The sequence below is a fragment of the Chanodichthys erythropterus genome, chromosome 1 (genome assembly GCF_024489055.1).
Source record: "Chanodichthys erythropterus isolate Z2021 chromosome 1, ASM2448905v1, whole genome shotgun sequence".
Taxonomy (NCBI): domain Eukaryota; kingdom Metazoa; phylum Chordata; class Actinopteri; order Cypriniformes; family Xenocyprididae; genus Chanodichthys; species Chanodichthys erythropterus.
In genome coordinates, this window is record NC_090221.1 from 2,555,274 (window position 1) to 2,568,044 (window position 12,771).

The following is a 12,771-nucleotide window of genomic DNA, read 5'->3' on the forward strand; positions in this document are numbered from 1 at the left end:
AAGTCGTTATTTTATTTTTTTTTTGGCGCACCAAAAATATTTTATAATATTAATATTGAACCACTGTACTCACATGAACTGATTTAAATATGTTTTTAGTACATTAATGGATCTTGAGAGAGGAAATGTCATTGCTGGCTATGCAGACCTCACTGAGCCATCGAATTTCATCAAAAATATCTTAATTTGTGTTCCGAAGATTAACGAAGGTCTTAAGGGTGTGAAACGGCATGAGGGTGAGTAATTAATGACATTATTTTCATTTTTGGGTGAACTAACCCTTTAATTCTCTCATTCGCTGCATGCAGACTGTTTAAAGCAGTATTCATGATGACTCAATGACAAGTGCTAGACTAAAGACACTCTTCTCTATTCCTCAATCAAACAATTCTTTATTTAGCTTTGCATTGCAAACAAGCAGAGACGGACCATTCACGATAGAGCAGGGTTGCCAGATTTTCATAACAAAGCCCGACCAATTACTACTCAAAACTAGCCCAATGGCGTTTCACGGGGTCCCCAGGTAAAAATCAAGTTCCAGGGAGTAAAATTCGCATTTTTGGCAGGGTTCCCCTGGTAAAATGAGCTATTCAGGGGCTAAATATCTTGATATTCGGGTTTGTTTTAGCATTTTAGCATCCAGTTTTAGCATTAGAGTGAAATAATGATAATAATTTAAAAATATATATATTTTTTCTCCTCATTGTAAGATTCAGCTCGTAAAAATATCGTGTTTTTGAACCTTAATTTACATTTACATTAATTTAGATCACTCTGAAAGGGTTTTTGCACGTAATTCATTAAAACCTTGTTTATGTTCAATAAACATCCCGAGATTCGACTCAGAAAAACGATTCATTCACGAATCTGACGTCACTAGTTACCAGTTGACTCGCCCCGCCTTCCATTTTTACGTTTTTATCAAGAAGAACCAGAACATATTTCATCTTTTAAGCGTAGCATATATGCTTATAACAGGCAGAGCGATATTTTCATCCAGAATAAATATATATCTAAACACGGTGGAGTGAAAGGAGATTTATCACACGCACACTATTGGTCAATCCGAGGGGTTAGAGGTCGATATGTAAATATCCAACATGGCGGCCCCCGTAGAAGACATGTTTTCTCGCTGCGTGGATCCTGTCAAAGCTAGTAATTTCGTGGAGGTCCGATTTATCGATAATGTCAAGGTATGCAGCAGTAGTGCCACTATAGAGATGCGTCCTCCTCCAAAAATCCAGTTCAGTCATGTTTTCTTAAGAGGTTTAGCTTTGATTATGGAGCTCGCACCCCTCCCACGTCAGCCGGCTTATGATGCCAGAACCTAAAACACTGTGCAAACTGTGACAAATAATCATATAATCTAAAATGGAGACATATATGAGGACATGCGTTTTAAATGGTGTTCTCCCATCTCATGATCCAGACAGCAGCATGTGTTAATTTGTAATGATCTGATCATGTTTTTCCAGGGCAAAGGATTATTCGCCAAAAGGTCGTTCAAAAAGGGTGACACTATTTTCATTGAGCAGCCTCTAGTCTCATCTCAGTTCTTGTGGAATGCCTTGTACAAATACAGAGGTGAGTGCATGGATCCAGATGTTCCTGATCATATATTGGTGATGAATGACCTCATTATTCAGATTTGTCACTACGGAAACATGGTGCAAACGGCTGTTCTACAAGCAAAAACACATTTAAAAAGCATTTAAATATTAAAATTTTAGATGTTTATGATATCAGTAAGATTAATATATATAAAATCATCATTTATTGGGTACTTTCAATTGGGAGGTGTCTGTCCCGAACCCTGACCCCTAAATTTCAACTTGTGAACATGATCATTTTTGCATTTTTTTTCCATGCTGTTTTTAAAAATATATTTTTAATTATTTATTTTTTTTAACAAGTGAAATAAAATGTGTACCGCATTTGCATGTCACTACCGAAACAGTGTGTGTTTGAGTCCATTGTCTTAGACTAGGGCTGGGTAAAAAATATTGATTTCTCGATTTTAATAGATTCTCAATTTTACGAACCGATATCAATTCTTAAATCTCAAGAATCGATTAGTCTAGTCTGTTTTCAGTTGATGAATGAGCAGAATATGTAGCGCCTCCCATCCAATAAATCACAATAATCTTTGTGCTTTGTTACTTTTGATTTGAAGCAAAGTCTCAGATTTCAAATGACGTCCATCTTATTATGAGATTCAAAAAATAAATAGCGTTTTGGCGCTGTTTAATGTGGCGTGACGGATTGCTTTAGCGCCTCAGTTAAAGAGAAGCATGTGATCATCCTCTCCTCCGCTTTAATACCAGCGAAATAAACATGAACATCTGAAGGTATGTTAAAATATACTGTATATTTTAACATACCTTCAGATGTTCATGCATGTTTATTATAAATGTGTACCTTGGATATTATACAATTTGCATACATACAAAATTTGTGGAAATAGACACATTTTTTCCCCCAACTCTGACTTTGAACCAATTGTGAAACCTCCAGCACTACATTGGCCAGTGTGTCAGCTTCATTGCCCAACTCCTGTATTTATCATTTTGATGTGGTTGTTGGTGTGTCCCTGTACCCGGTATATTTTCTTCTTCCTGTATTCAGCATGTGAGTACTGTCTGCGTGCTCTGGAGACAGCAGAGGAGAACGCCAGGAGGTTGAGTGGTCTTCCAGCGCTGAGTCTGCCTCACCCGGAGCTGTGTAAGGTGCGACCTGACCGACACCAGGCCTGCCCACAGTGTCAGGTACACTTGATGTTAATGTGTTCCCATGTATTCTTAATGTGATCTGTAAGGTCAAACCAGAGGTCCCCAGCTCAATTTTTTGATTTTGTTAATGTTTTTCTGTAGAAAGACAAATATAAATAGTGATGAAAAGCAAAATATTAAATGTCACAGATGTATATTTACTGAATAATCCACTATTTTACCTGAGATTTGGAGCCAAATTCGAGGGGTGTAAAAATGACTTTAGAAAGATAGCAGCATCATAATTTAATTTTTACACAGAGATTGGTAGGTCTATTAATAAAATCTTTTGACTTTAGCAATCTTTGTTTCATTATATGCCAACAGTAAGACTTTGAAAATGGGGAAAAAGCACTTCTTGTGTGTTTTTGCCTCAAGTTTGCATGCCTGTAACTCTACAAGTATTAAAAATATCTTAATATCCTTTTAGATTTTGATTCCTAACAAACTTTCCTTTTGGTATCTTCATTTTAAGGGTCCTCGATGGTTCAGTCCCAGAGATATGGAGATCTTAATGTGGCTCCATGAGTAAATTTCACATTTTCAGTGGTCAAAAACCAAATGTGGGTCACTTTGCATACAGATGTTACTTTTTCTTTTAAAGAGGAATATCTTTGCATAGAACATTCCAATTTGAGTGCAAAAATATTATTTTTCCCAACTTTGAGTGTGTGTAACTTGCGTGCATCTACTTTAATGTCTAATGTTAAAACGTATGTTTTTAATGTAACCTCCTTTTAAATACTTTGATCAGTTCAAGAACAATTTATATTATTTATTTGAAAAAATTTGAGAGCAGTTTCATGTCTATCCAGGCATTGTTCAACTGGTCGAGGTTGAAATGGGATTTAGAAAGTAATTACTAAGAGACAGTAATTAGTACAGTAATTTCACTTTTAAAGATGTAATTAGTAGCTTGTAATTACTTTTTAGAGTAACTTAGCCAATACTGCTCAAAAGCCTGATGCATCATATTTTAACATGATTTTTTTTTTTTAATGTTTGTATAATCAAATAAACATAAGTTGATTCAGTCCAATAAATGTTCATCTTGAAATATTACTAACAATATAAAAGTTATTGGGTTTATGCAGTAAAAATCAGAGATTTCGCAGTAAAAGATGTTTGCAATTATACTAAAATACACACTGTTTTAATCACACTGATCATTTAGATGCCTTAGAACGTCATGCATTGTATCAAATATGCTTTATAGAGCTAAAAATAGTTACTTTATATGAAAGACGTGTGGTGGCTGATGGGATGTCACTTCACAAGGAAGTCTGACCAATTATGTTGTTCACTAAAAAGTGCTGTTTTTTAGCAATCGTTAGGACATTTTTAAGTCATGATGACTTGCAAAATATGTACAAAAGTATGTTTCTCCATTGAATATTTTAGAGTGCATGTGTTCATTTTCAATAGCTCTTGTGTAAAGTACAAATCCCTCCCAAAAATAATTGAATAGTTTAGCACAAGTGCTTCAAACAGAGCCTATCAAAGCAGTGTCTGTGTGACTCATCCCTGAATGCTCTTCATATGCGTTATCTTCAGGTCATGTACTGCAGTGCCGAGTGCCGGCAGGCTGCATGGGAGCAGTACCACAAGTTCCTGTGTCTCGGCCCCTCCCATGATGATCCAGATCACCCAATCAACAAGCTGCAGGATGCATGGAGGTAAATGCTCACTCATATATAGGGATGGGTATCGAGAACCGGTGATTTGACAAGTAACATGCATTTCGATTCTGCTTATCGGTTCCTGCTTGCACATTTAATGTGATTTTTAAACCATTCAAATGCAAAGTTTTGTTCTTTTGTGCAGAAAGCAACCTCTCATACTGAATAGTGTGATGCTTCTCTTCTGCATCTTTTTACACTTCAGCTGACAAATACACACAAAATATGTCAAAATATTATTATATATAAATATATTATGTCTTAAAGGCACAAGATTTTTGGATCAAAATATCCAAAAACCACTAGAACAATGTTATATATTTTGTTGACTCGAGTACTTACATAATCCCAAATGTTTCCAACAATGTTTTGAAATTCAGAAAAATAAGCAATTTTAACCAGGACACTAGGGGTGGGTATTGACACAATTTTCACGATTTGATTCGATTTCTATTCACATGCTTTCGATTCGATATCGATTATTTTGGATCAGTTACAGTATATGCCAAATTTTCTAGAGGAAAAAAAATCTACACATGAGAGTCAGCTGGTGCTACTATAATAATATTGAAGTTTAAATTAACTTATTTATACACAAATGCTTCAATTACACTCAATGATGTTTTTATTATAAATAAAGTTTAGAATTACATAATCATATTTCTACTCCAATTCGTTTTTTTGAAATATAAACATTTAAATCGTGGCTGATTAATTCAAACATGCATTAAATATTGAAGAACATTAAAAATTATAATGAATATGTAACGGTGCATAGCTATATTTATCTTTCTAGAGTTCACTTTTCTAGCTGACTAATGAGTTTATGGTCACTGAATATATTTTTCTGAGGTAAATGTGACGTCACGTGACATTGAAGCTGTTTTATTGACGTCTTTCCGAGGTTGAAACACTGATTGAGCGATTACACGAGACATGATACGGATTTCAGTAAGTTGTACTGTATATTTTAACTTACCTTCAGATGTTCATGCATGTTTATTTCGCTGTAACTGGAATTAAAGCGGAGGAGAGGATGATCACATGCTTCTCTTTAACCGAGGCGCTAAAGCGATCCGTCACGCCACATTTAACAGCGCCAAAACGACATTTATTTTTTGAATCTCATAATAAGATGGACGTCATTTGAAATCTGAGACTTTGCTTCAAATCAAAAGTAACAAAGATTATTGTGATTTATTGGATGGGAGGAGCTACATATTCTGCTCATTCATCAACTGAAAACAGACTAGACTAATCGAATATTCTTTACCCAGCCCTACAGGACACAGACCATATCCATGTGTCACTTATCAATGACATCATACCTGTGTTAACCTCGATTTCCAGTTTTATTTTGTAGAAACCATGGAAACACAAAAGACGCTTTAATATATTATGTGTTTTATTAGAAAGGTGACTTTAAAAACATTAATCGAATGCTAAAACTAAAAATGCTATATATCTCAAAACGTTTAATCCTAGACCTATTTTTTTAAAATCTCCTTTTCTTGATTTACTGCAAATACCATGTTTTACCATGACTAATATCGATGTATTTTACTGCAGCGTGCATCAAGTGTCCCATAGCTGCCGCCGAGTGAACACAGAATAGCACTATAACAACTTTCAACACACAAATGTATCTAATATGATAAACAGTGCTGCTTTACCCCACATACGCTTGACCGGAAGAAGAGGAAGCAGTGACTGTGGCATAATAAAAGTCCCAGTGCTCTCGTCTCTCATTAGCAATCGCTCCAGCGGCCTCGTTCAGCCACACCCTGCTTCATACTACAGTAATGTTAATAAATCTTTTAATACATTAGCTCATCCATGACTGTCTCGTAAGATTCTTTTTCACGGCTGTAGACGTGAAGACAACATCTCCCATGATTCCACTAAATCAAGGCATCATCAAGCTATGTCTTTGTTTTGAATGAGCGACCTCTAGTGGTGAAAATTACATATTGTGCCTTTAATTGAGTGTAAACAGTTGAGAAAGAAAACACAAGTGTATCAGTATATTGGATCGGTGCAGCTCTTAAAGTGACAGCAGCCTAATATTCCTGCTGCCGTCTCTATAATATCAAACAACAATAGACAATACTGTGCTTGACTGAATAACTATATTCTTGATATATATTTTATTTATGAAATGCAGTGTTATTTTACATTTGATTGCAGTTCTGTACCTGAATACCTGACAATGTTTATTTCATTGTCTATTTATTTGTGCAATTGCTAAATTGATTATTTGTTCTTTTTTAATTACTGAGTGTTTACTTGTCTTTAATAATGCTTATTAGATAGGCTTGTAGTTGTTTTTGCTGTGATATTTTTAAACCATAGCCAAAAGTTCCTTGTGTAAGTGTTTTTTGTTCATGATATTCATCTACAATGAAATGTAGACTTAGAATAAATGGGAATGATATCCAAGGTTTTTTTTTTTTTTACCTTATTGGAATCGATAAGAATCAGAATCGATAAGCAGAGTCAGAATCATTAAAATTCAAATGATACCCGACCCATACTGAAAGTATAATGCAGTCCTTGCTTTGTCAGTCATTGATTGCTTTGGTTTGAAGGCTGTTGGTGCATAGACGTGCCAGCCTTGAATTAAATGACTGCTCTTGCTTTAAATTGTTTCTCCATATTATCCAGGAGTGTGCACTACCCTCCAGAAACCTCCAGTATCATGATCATGGCGAGGATGGTGGCCACCGTCAAGCAGGTTATTATTTTTTATTTATTGGTCTGAATAAGACGATTGTTTGCATAAAATTATATGTCACAAGTGTGAACTTAACAGCTAACAATCAAAAACTGTGTTTGCTGTTGTTTCAGGCTCAAGATAAGGGACGCTGGCAGAGGTTGTTCTCTAGTTTTTGTAGTCGCACAGCAAATGAAGAGGAGGAAATAGTTCATAAATTGTTGGGAGAGAAGTTTCAGGTAAATAGTAAAATCTTCATAGTAGAGACAAATAAGTGATGTAAATTAATATTATGTGCCCCAAAATATGTTGTTGTTCCTTTTATCAGGGACAGCTGGCCTTGCTGCGTAATTTGTTTACCACAGCGATGTACGAAGATCGTCTCAGTCAGGTCAGACATCGTCTCTGCCGTCCGTCTGTCTTTGATTTAATAAAAAACAAAAGGGTCATACAAAAATTAAACATACACTACCAACCCGCTATTAACACCTTGGCAATAGAATCACCATTGGCTTGTACATTTTTTAATTTACTTGACGCAGTAACTTTTGCCGTTCAAAAGTTTGGGGTCTGTAAGATTTTTTTAATTCTTCCGCTCATCAAAGCTGCATTTATTTGATCAAAAATACAGTAAAAACAGTAATATTGTGAAATATTATTACAATTTAAAATATCTGTTTTCTTTGTGAATATATTTTTAAATGTAATTTATTTCTGTGATCAAAGCTGAATTTTCAGCATCATTACTCCAGTCTTCAGTGTCACATGATCCTTCAGAAATCATTCTGATATGATGATTTGCTGCTCAAGAAACATTTATGATTACTACTATTATTATCAGTTGTATTCTATTTTATTTCAGGACTATTTGATGAATATAAAGTTAAAAACAAAGGCATTTATCTTAAATTGTCCTTTGTAACATTATAAATGTCTTTATTGTCACTTTAGATTAATTTAATGCATTCTTATTGAATAAAATTTAAATTTCAAAAACAAAAAAAATTCTTACTGACCCCAAACTTTTGAACGTTAGTGTATAATGTTAGAAAATCTTTCTATTTCAGATAAATGCTGTTTTTTTTTCGAATTAATAAAAAAATTGTACATTTCATTCAGAAAAGATGCATTAAACTGATCAAAAGTGGCATTTAAAAGGTTACAAAAGATTCTATTTCAAATAAATGCTGTTCTTTAGAACTTTCTATTCATCAAAGAATCCTAAAAAATCAAATGTATCAGCTTCCACAAAAATATGAATTTATTCAACATTGATAATAATCATAAATGTTTCTTGAGCATCAAATCATCATATTAGAATGATTTCTGAAGGATCATGTGACACTGAAGACTGGAGTAACGATGCTGAAAATTCAGCTTTGATCACAGGAATAAATTACAGTTTACTATATATTCACATAGAAAAGAGCTCTTTTAAATTGTAAGAATATTTCACAATATTATTATTTTATTTATTTTTTTTACTGTATTTTTGATCAAATAAATGCAGTCTTGGTGAGAAAAAGAGACTTCTTTCAAAAACATAAAAAAAAACTTTCAAAAACATAAAAAAAAATCGAACTGATCCCAAACTTTTGAACGGCATAATATAATATAATATAATATAATATAATATAATATAATATAATATAATATAATATAATATAATATAATATAATATAATATAATATAATATGGCACAGTTTTTTATTTTTAAGATACATTCATATGATCTGAATGTAAAACAACTACATTTTTAACATCAGTCAATCAAACATTTTTTAATGATAGAAGAACTTAATTAGAAGTAAAACGTAGAATACATGTATGAATGAAAATGTACAAATGCATATTTCTCATTTTAACAGAACTTATGGCTAGTGGTGCTTGAGACGTTGATCATTCAGTGTTTCTGTAAATCTTTTAATATAATAATACTTATAATTCTACTACTACTAACAATATGATCTAGGGTTGCACGATACACTGGCACTACGCATCTCAAACACTGGCCAGTGAAATCTGCGTGTCTCTACTTCTCATCCCTGTGAAGCCCACTGAATGCACTGAATCAAGGATAGGGCCGATGTTAGTAAAATTCATTTATTTTGTATTACAGTGGTTCACTCCTGAAGGATTTCGCTCTCTGTTTTCACTCGTTGGGACTAACGGTCAGGGTATTGGCACCAGGTAATATACAAACAATCACTGCTTCACCCTAGAGAGATGTATCCAGTAAATCCACGTGATTCTGATCTGATGTGTCTGCAGTTCTCTGAGTCAGTGGGTTCATGCATGTGATGCACTGGAGCTCCCCAGCCAGCAGAGGGAGCAACTGGATGCTTTTATCGACCAGTTGTACAAGGACATCGACAAAGGTCATTTTTCTCTTAGTCTCCCACCTGTTTCTAGAGCTTCGACCCTCACAAACATGCTCACACATTGATCTGTATACCTGCACAGATTGAACCTCTACTTTATCAAGAGCGTTTGAGACAGAAACACACATTTTACCACTTAGACGCCCATCGATCTGTGTACAATATTATTGTTTTGAGCAAAAGTGTGAAATAAACGGCTTTCATAGATCATTCTTTCTGTTACAGAAACCGGTGATTTCCTCAACTGCGAGGGCTCTGGACTTTTCCTTCTGCAAAGCTCTTGTGAGAATCGTCTTTATTCATATTGGCATGTCTTTTAGTTTGCGATAATTTCACACACAGTTGACTTTGAGTAGCAAAAATCAGGTCAGCTTAACAAATGAGGCCTGTCTTCTTGCTCTGCTAAAATAAGTGAAGATTTATTACCCATTTCCTCTTGTTGTACAGGTAATCACAGCTGCGTTCCCAATGCGGAGGCGTCTTTCCCCGAAAACAACTTCCTCCTTCACCTCAGCGCCCTCAGTGACATCAGCCCTGGAGAGGTCAGAGGAGGATGTTGGATAATAGATGCTAATCTGATGCTCGGAGGGAGGGTCGTAATATTCTAAAGCCTTGAGTGTTTCGTTGTCGGTAGGAATTACAGTCTAGACTCTGAAGATTGGAGCAGTTTTGGCAGCTTGTCAGATAGATTGAAAAGGCCTACATCTGCCTGCGCTCGTGCTAGAGAGGGAGAACGCTACTGTTCACGTCGCACAGACTTATTTCATAGGTTTGTTTATCTCAGTCATATTAGCCAGTGGATGACAGCTCGTCATGAGTTTGTAATAGCTTTCAGTGTTGAGCTTTATGAATTTTTATAGGGTTACCTAAAGCCAAATTTATTTCATTTGCTTTGTTTTATGGCATTTTTTCCTCATCATGTTTTTCACCTTATGGCCAAGCAGATTTGTGCACCAATCAATGCTTTTTAAATTCCAGTTCAGTTCCTAAACTTAATATTTTTTAGGTGAGGTTGCAAACAGGATGTGTAATTGCTAGGAAGTAGAATTAAATGTCGCCATGTCATTCCAAACGTTTGTAACATTATAAATGTCTTTACTGTCACTTTTGATGAATTTAATGCATCCTTGCTGAATAAACATATTAATTTCTTTAATTTTTCAAAAAAACAAACAAACTTTTAAACGTTAGTGTATAATGTTAGAAAATCTTTCCATTTCAGATAAATGCTGTTCTTTCTATTCATCAAAAAATTGTACATTTCATTCAGAAAGGATGCATTAAACTGATCAAAAGTGGCATTTAAAAGGTTACAAAAGATTCTATTTCAAATAAATGCTGTTCTTTAGAACTTTCTATTCATCAAAGAATCCTAAAAAATTAAATGTATCAGCTTCCACAAAAATCTAAATTTTTTCAACATTGATAATAATCAGAAATGTTTCTTGAGCAGCAAATCATCATACCAGAATGATTTCTGAAGGATCATGTGACACTGAAGACTGGAGCAATGATGCTGAAAATTCAGCTTTGATCACAGAAATAAATTACATCATATATTAAAATAGAAAACGGTTATTTTAGACTTTTGAACGGGGTGTATTTCCATATAATAAGTGCATATTGAGGGTCTGTCAGCCTCCAGAAAGGACAAAAGAGAATAAATGAATGCTATGAATAATGATTAAAATTTTGGTCTGGTTGTGACCCAAATTGTTACTGAGCGTGTAGAAAAAAAATGACACTTTACTGACTTTTAAGAAAAAGTTTTCTATTGTACATAAGTGTGAAACCAATTTATAAAATGGAAATCAGTTCAAAAGGCTTACTGCTGTATAACTCAATTCCTAGTCATAATATTAAAAAAAAAATTATAATAAGAAAACACAACTAAATAAAACAAACAGAGTTGCTGAGTTCATGAATTTCTCTCATTCTTTCTGTAGGAAATTTGTATCAGCTACCTGGACTGCTGCCAGAGAGACAGGAGTCGTCATAGCCGGCACAAGATCTTGAGGTAAACGAATGCAATCCCTTGTTTAAGCATTCTCTGTGAAACTGCCCAGCTGAGTCCACCTCCAGAGAGGATCAATGGCCTTGGTCCCTGGCAGCCGCTCTCGGCCTGGATAAACCACAGGCGCTGTTGGCTTGCTGCTGGGCCCTGCTCACCTATTGATCATTTACCTGTCAATCGCAGCAGCTATACCGCCTGGATGACCAATGAGGGTTTGTTCGGAAATCCCACTTAATCTATATTCACTTTATTCCTGTGAAAAGTCTAACTTCACCTTGAAAAGAGCTGCTGACCTTCTTGGCTGTGAAGTGAAGATTAGAGACGGACCCCCTTGGATCTGAAGGATAGTATTTATCTTTACTTATTATGGAATAAGGGTTGATTGAAAGCCCAAATAGCAGATCTTCAACTTGAGTTTAATGATTAATGGTGCTTAATTTTTATATATATTCAGCATCCAAACCTGGATGGATGGATGGATGGTTGATTTGTTTAGTTGGTTGGTTTATTGAAAGCTCAAATAGCAGATCTTCAACTTGAGTTTAATGATTAATGGTGCTTAATTTTTATATATATATATATATATATATATATATATATATATATTCAGCATCCAAACCCAGATGGATGGATGGTTGGTTGATTTGGTTGCTTGATTTGGTTGCTTGATTTGGTTGCTTGATTTGGTTGGTTGATTGGTTGGTTGATTGCTTGATTTGGTTGGTTGGTTGGTTGCTTGATTTGGTTGGTTGGTTGATTGGTTGATTTGGTTGGTTGGTTGGTTGCTTGATTTGGTTGATTGCTTGGGTTGGTTGAGTTGGTTGGTTGGTTGGTTGGTTGGTTGGTTGATTGCTTGATTTGGTTGAGTTGATTGCTTGATTTGGTTGAGTTGGTTGTTTGATTTGGTTGGTTGATTGATTTGGTTGGTTGGTTGGTTGGTTGGTTGCTTGATTTGGTTGGTTGGTTGCTTGATTTGGTTGAGTTGATTGCTTGATTTGGTTGAGTTGGTTGCTTGATTTGGTTGGTTGATTGATTTGGTTGAGTTGATTGCTTGATTTGGTTGCTTGATTGCTTGATTTGGTTGAGTTGGTTGTTTGATTTGGTTGGTTGATTTGCTTGATTTGGTTGCTTGATTTGGTTGCTTGATTTGGTTGCTTGATTTGGTTGGTTGCTTGATTAGGTTGATTTGGTTGCTTGATTAGGTTGATTTGGTTGC

At 34.9% G+C, this 12,771-nt stretch overlaps 1 protein-coding gene across 2 annotated transcripts in view; it reads left to right on the top strand.

The window, feature by feature from the left end:
* Positions 1 to 1,019: 1,019 nt before the first annotated feature.
* Positions 1,020 to 12,771, top strand: part of smyd5 (SMYD family member 5) — a 17,280-nt gene continuing 5,528 nt past the window's right edge. Inside the window, exons 1-12 of one of the 2 annotated variants that reach the window (XR_010892134.1) lie at positions 1,020 to 1,193; positions 1,476 to 1,584; positions 2,626 to 2,765; positions 4,323 to 4,444; positions 7,112 to 7,181; positions 7,295 to 7,399; positions 7,489 to 7,551; positions 9,280 to 9,350; positions 9,432 to 9,538; positions 9,767 to 9,823; positions 9,989 to 10,171; positions 11,488 to 11,558. Coding sequence is in view for 1 of the 2 variants with exons in the window: in XM_067364624.1 (XP_067220725.1) it covers positions 1,101 to 1,193; positions 1,476 to 1,584; positions 2,626 to 2,765; positions 4,323 to 4,444; positions 7,112 to 7,181; positions 7,295 to 7,399; positions 7,489 to 7,551; positions 9,280 to 9,350; positions 9,432 to 9,538; positions 9,767 to 9,823; positions 9,989 to 10,083; positions 11,488 to 11,558 (1,103 nt within the window). In the remaining variant the exon portion in view is untranslated. The remainder of the gene's footprint in view (positions 1,194 to 1,475; positions 1,585 to 2,625; positions 2,766 to 4,322; positions 4,445 to 7,111; positions 7,182 to 7,294; positions 7,400 to 7,488; positions 7,552 to 9,279; positions 9,351 to 9,431; positions 9,539 to 9,766; positions 9,824 to 9,988; positions 10,172 to 11,487; positions 11,559 to 12,771) is intronic. The other variant, XM_067364624.1, reaches the window with a different exon arrangement.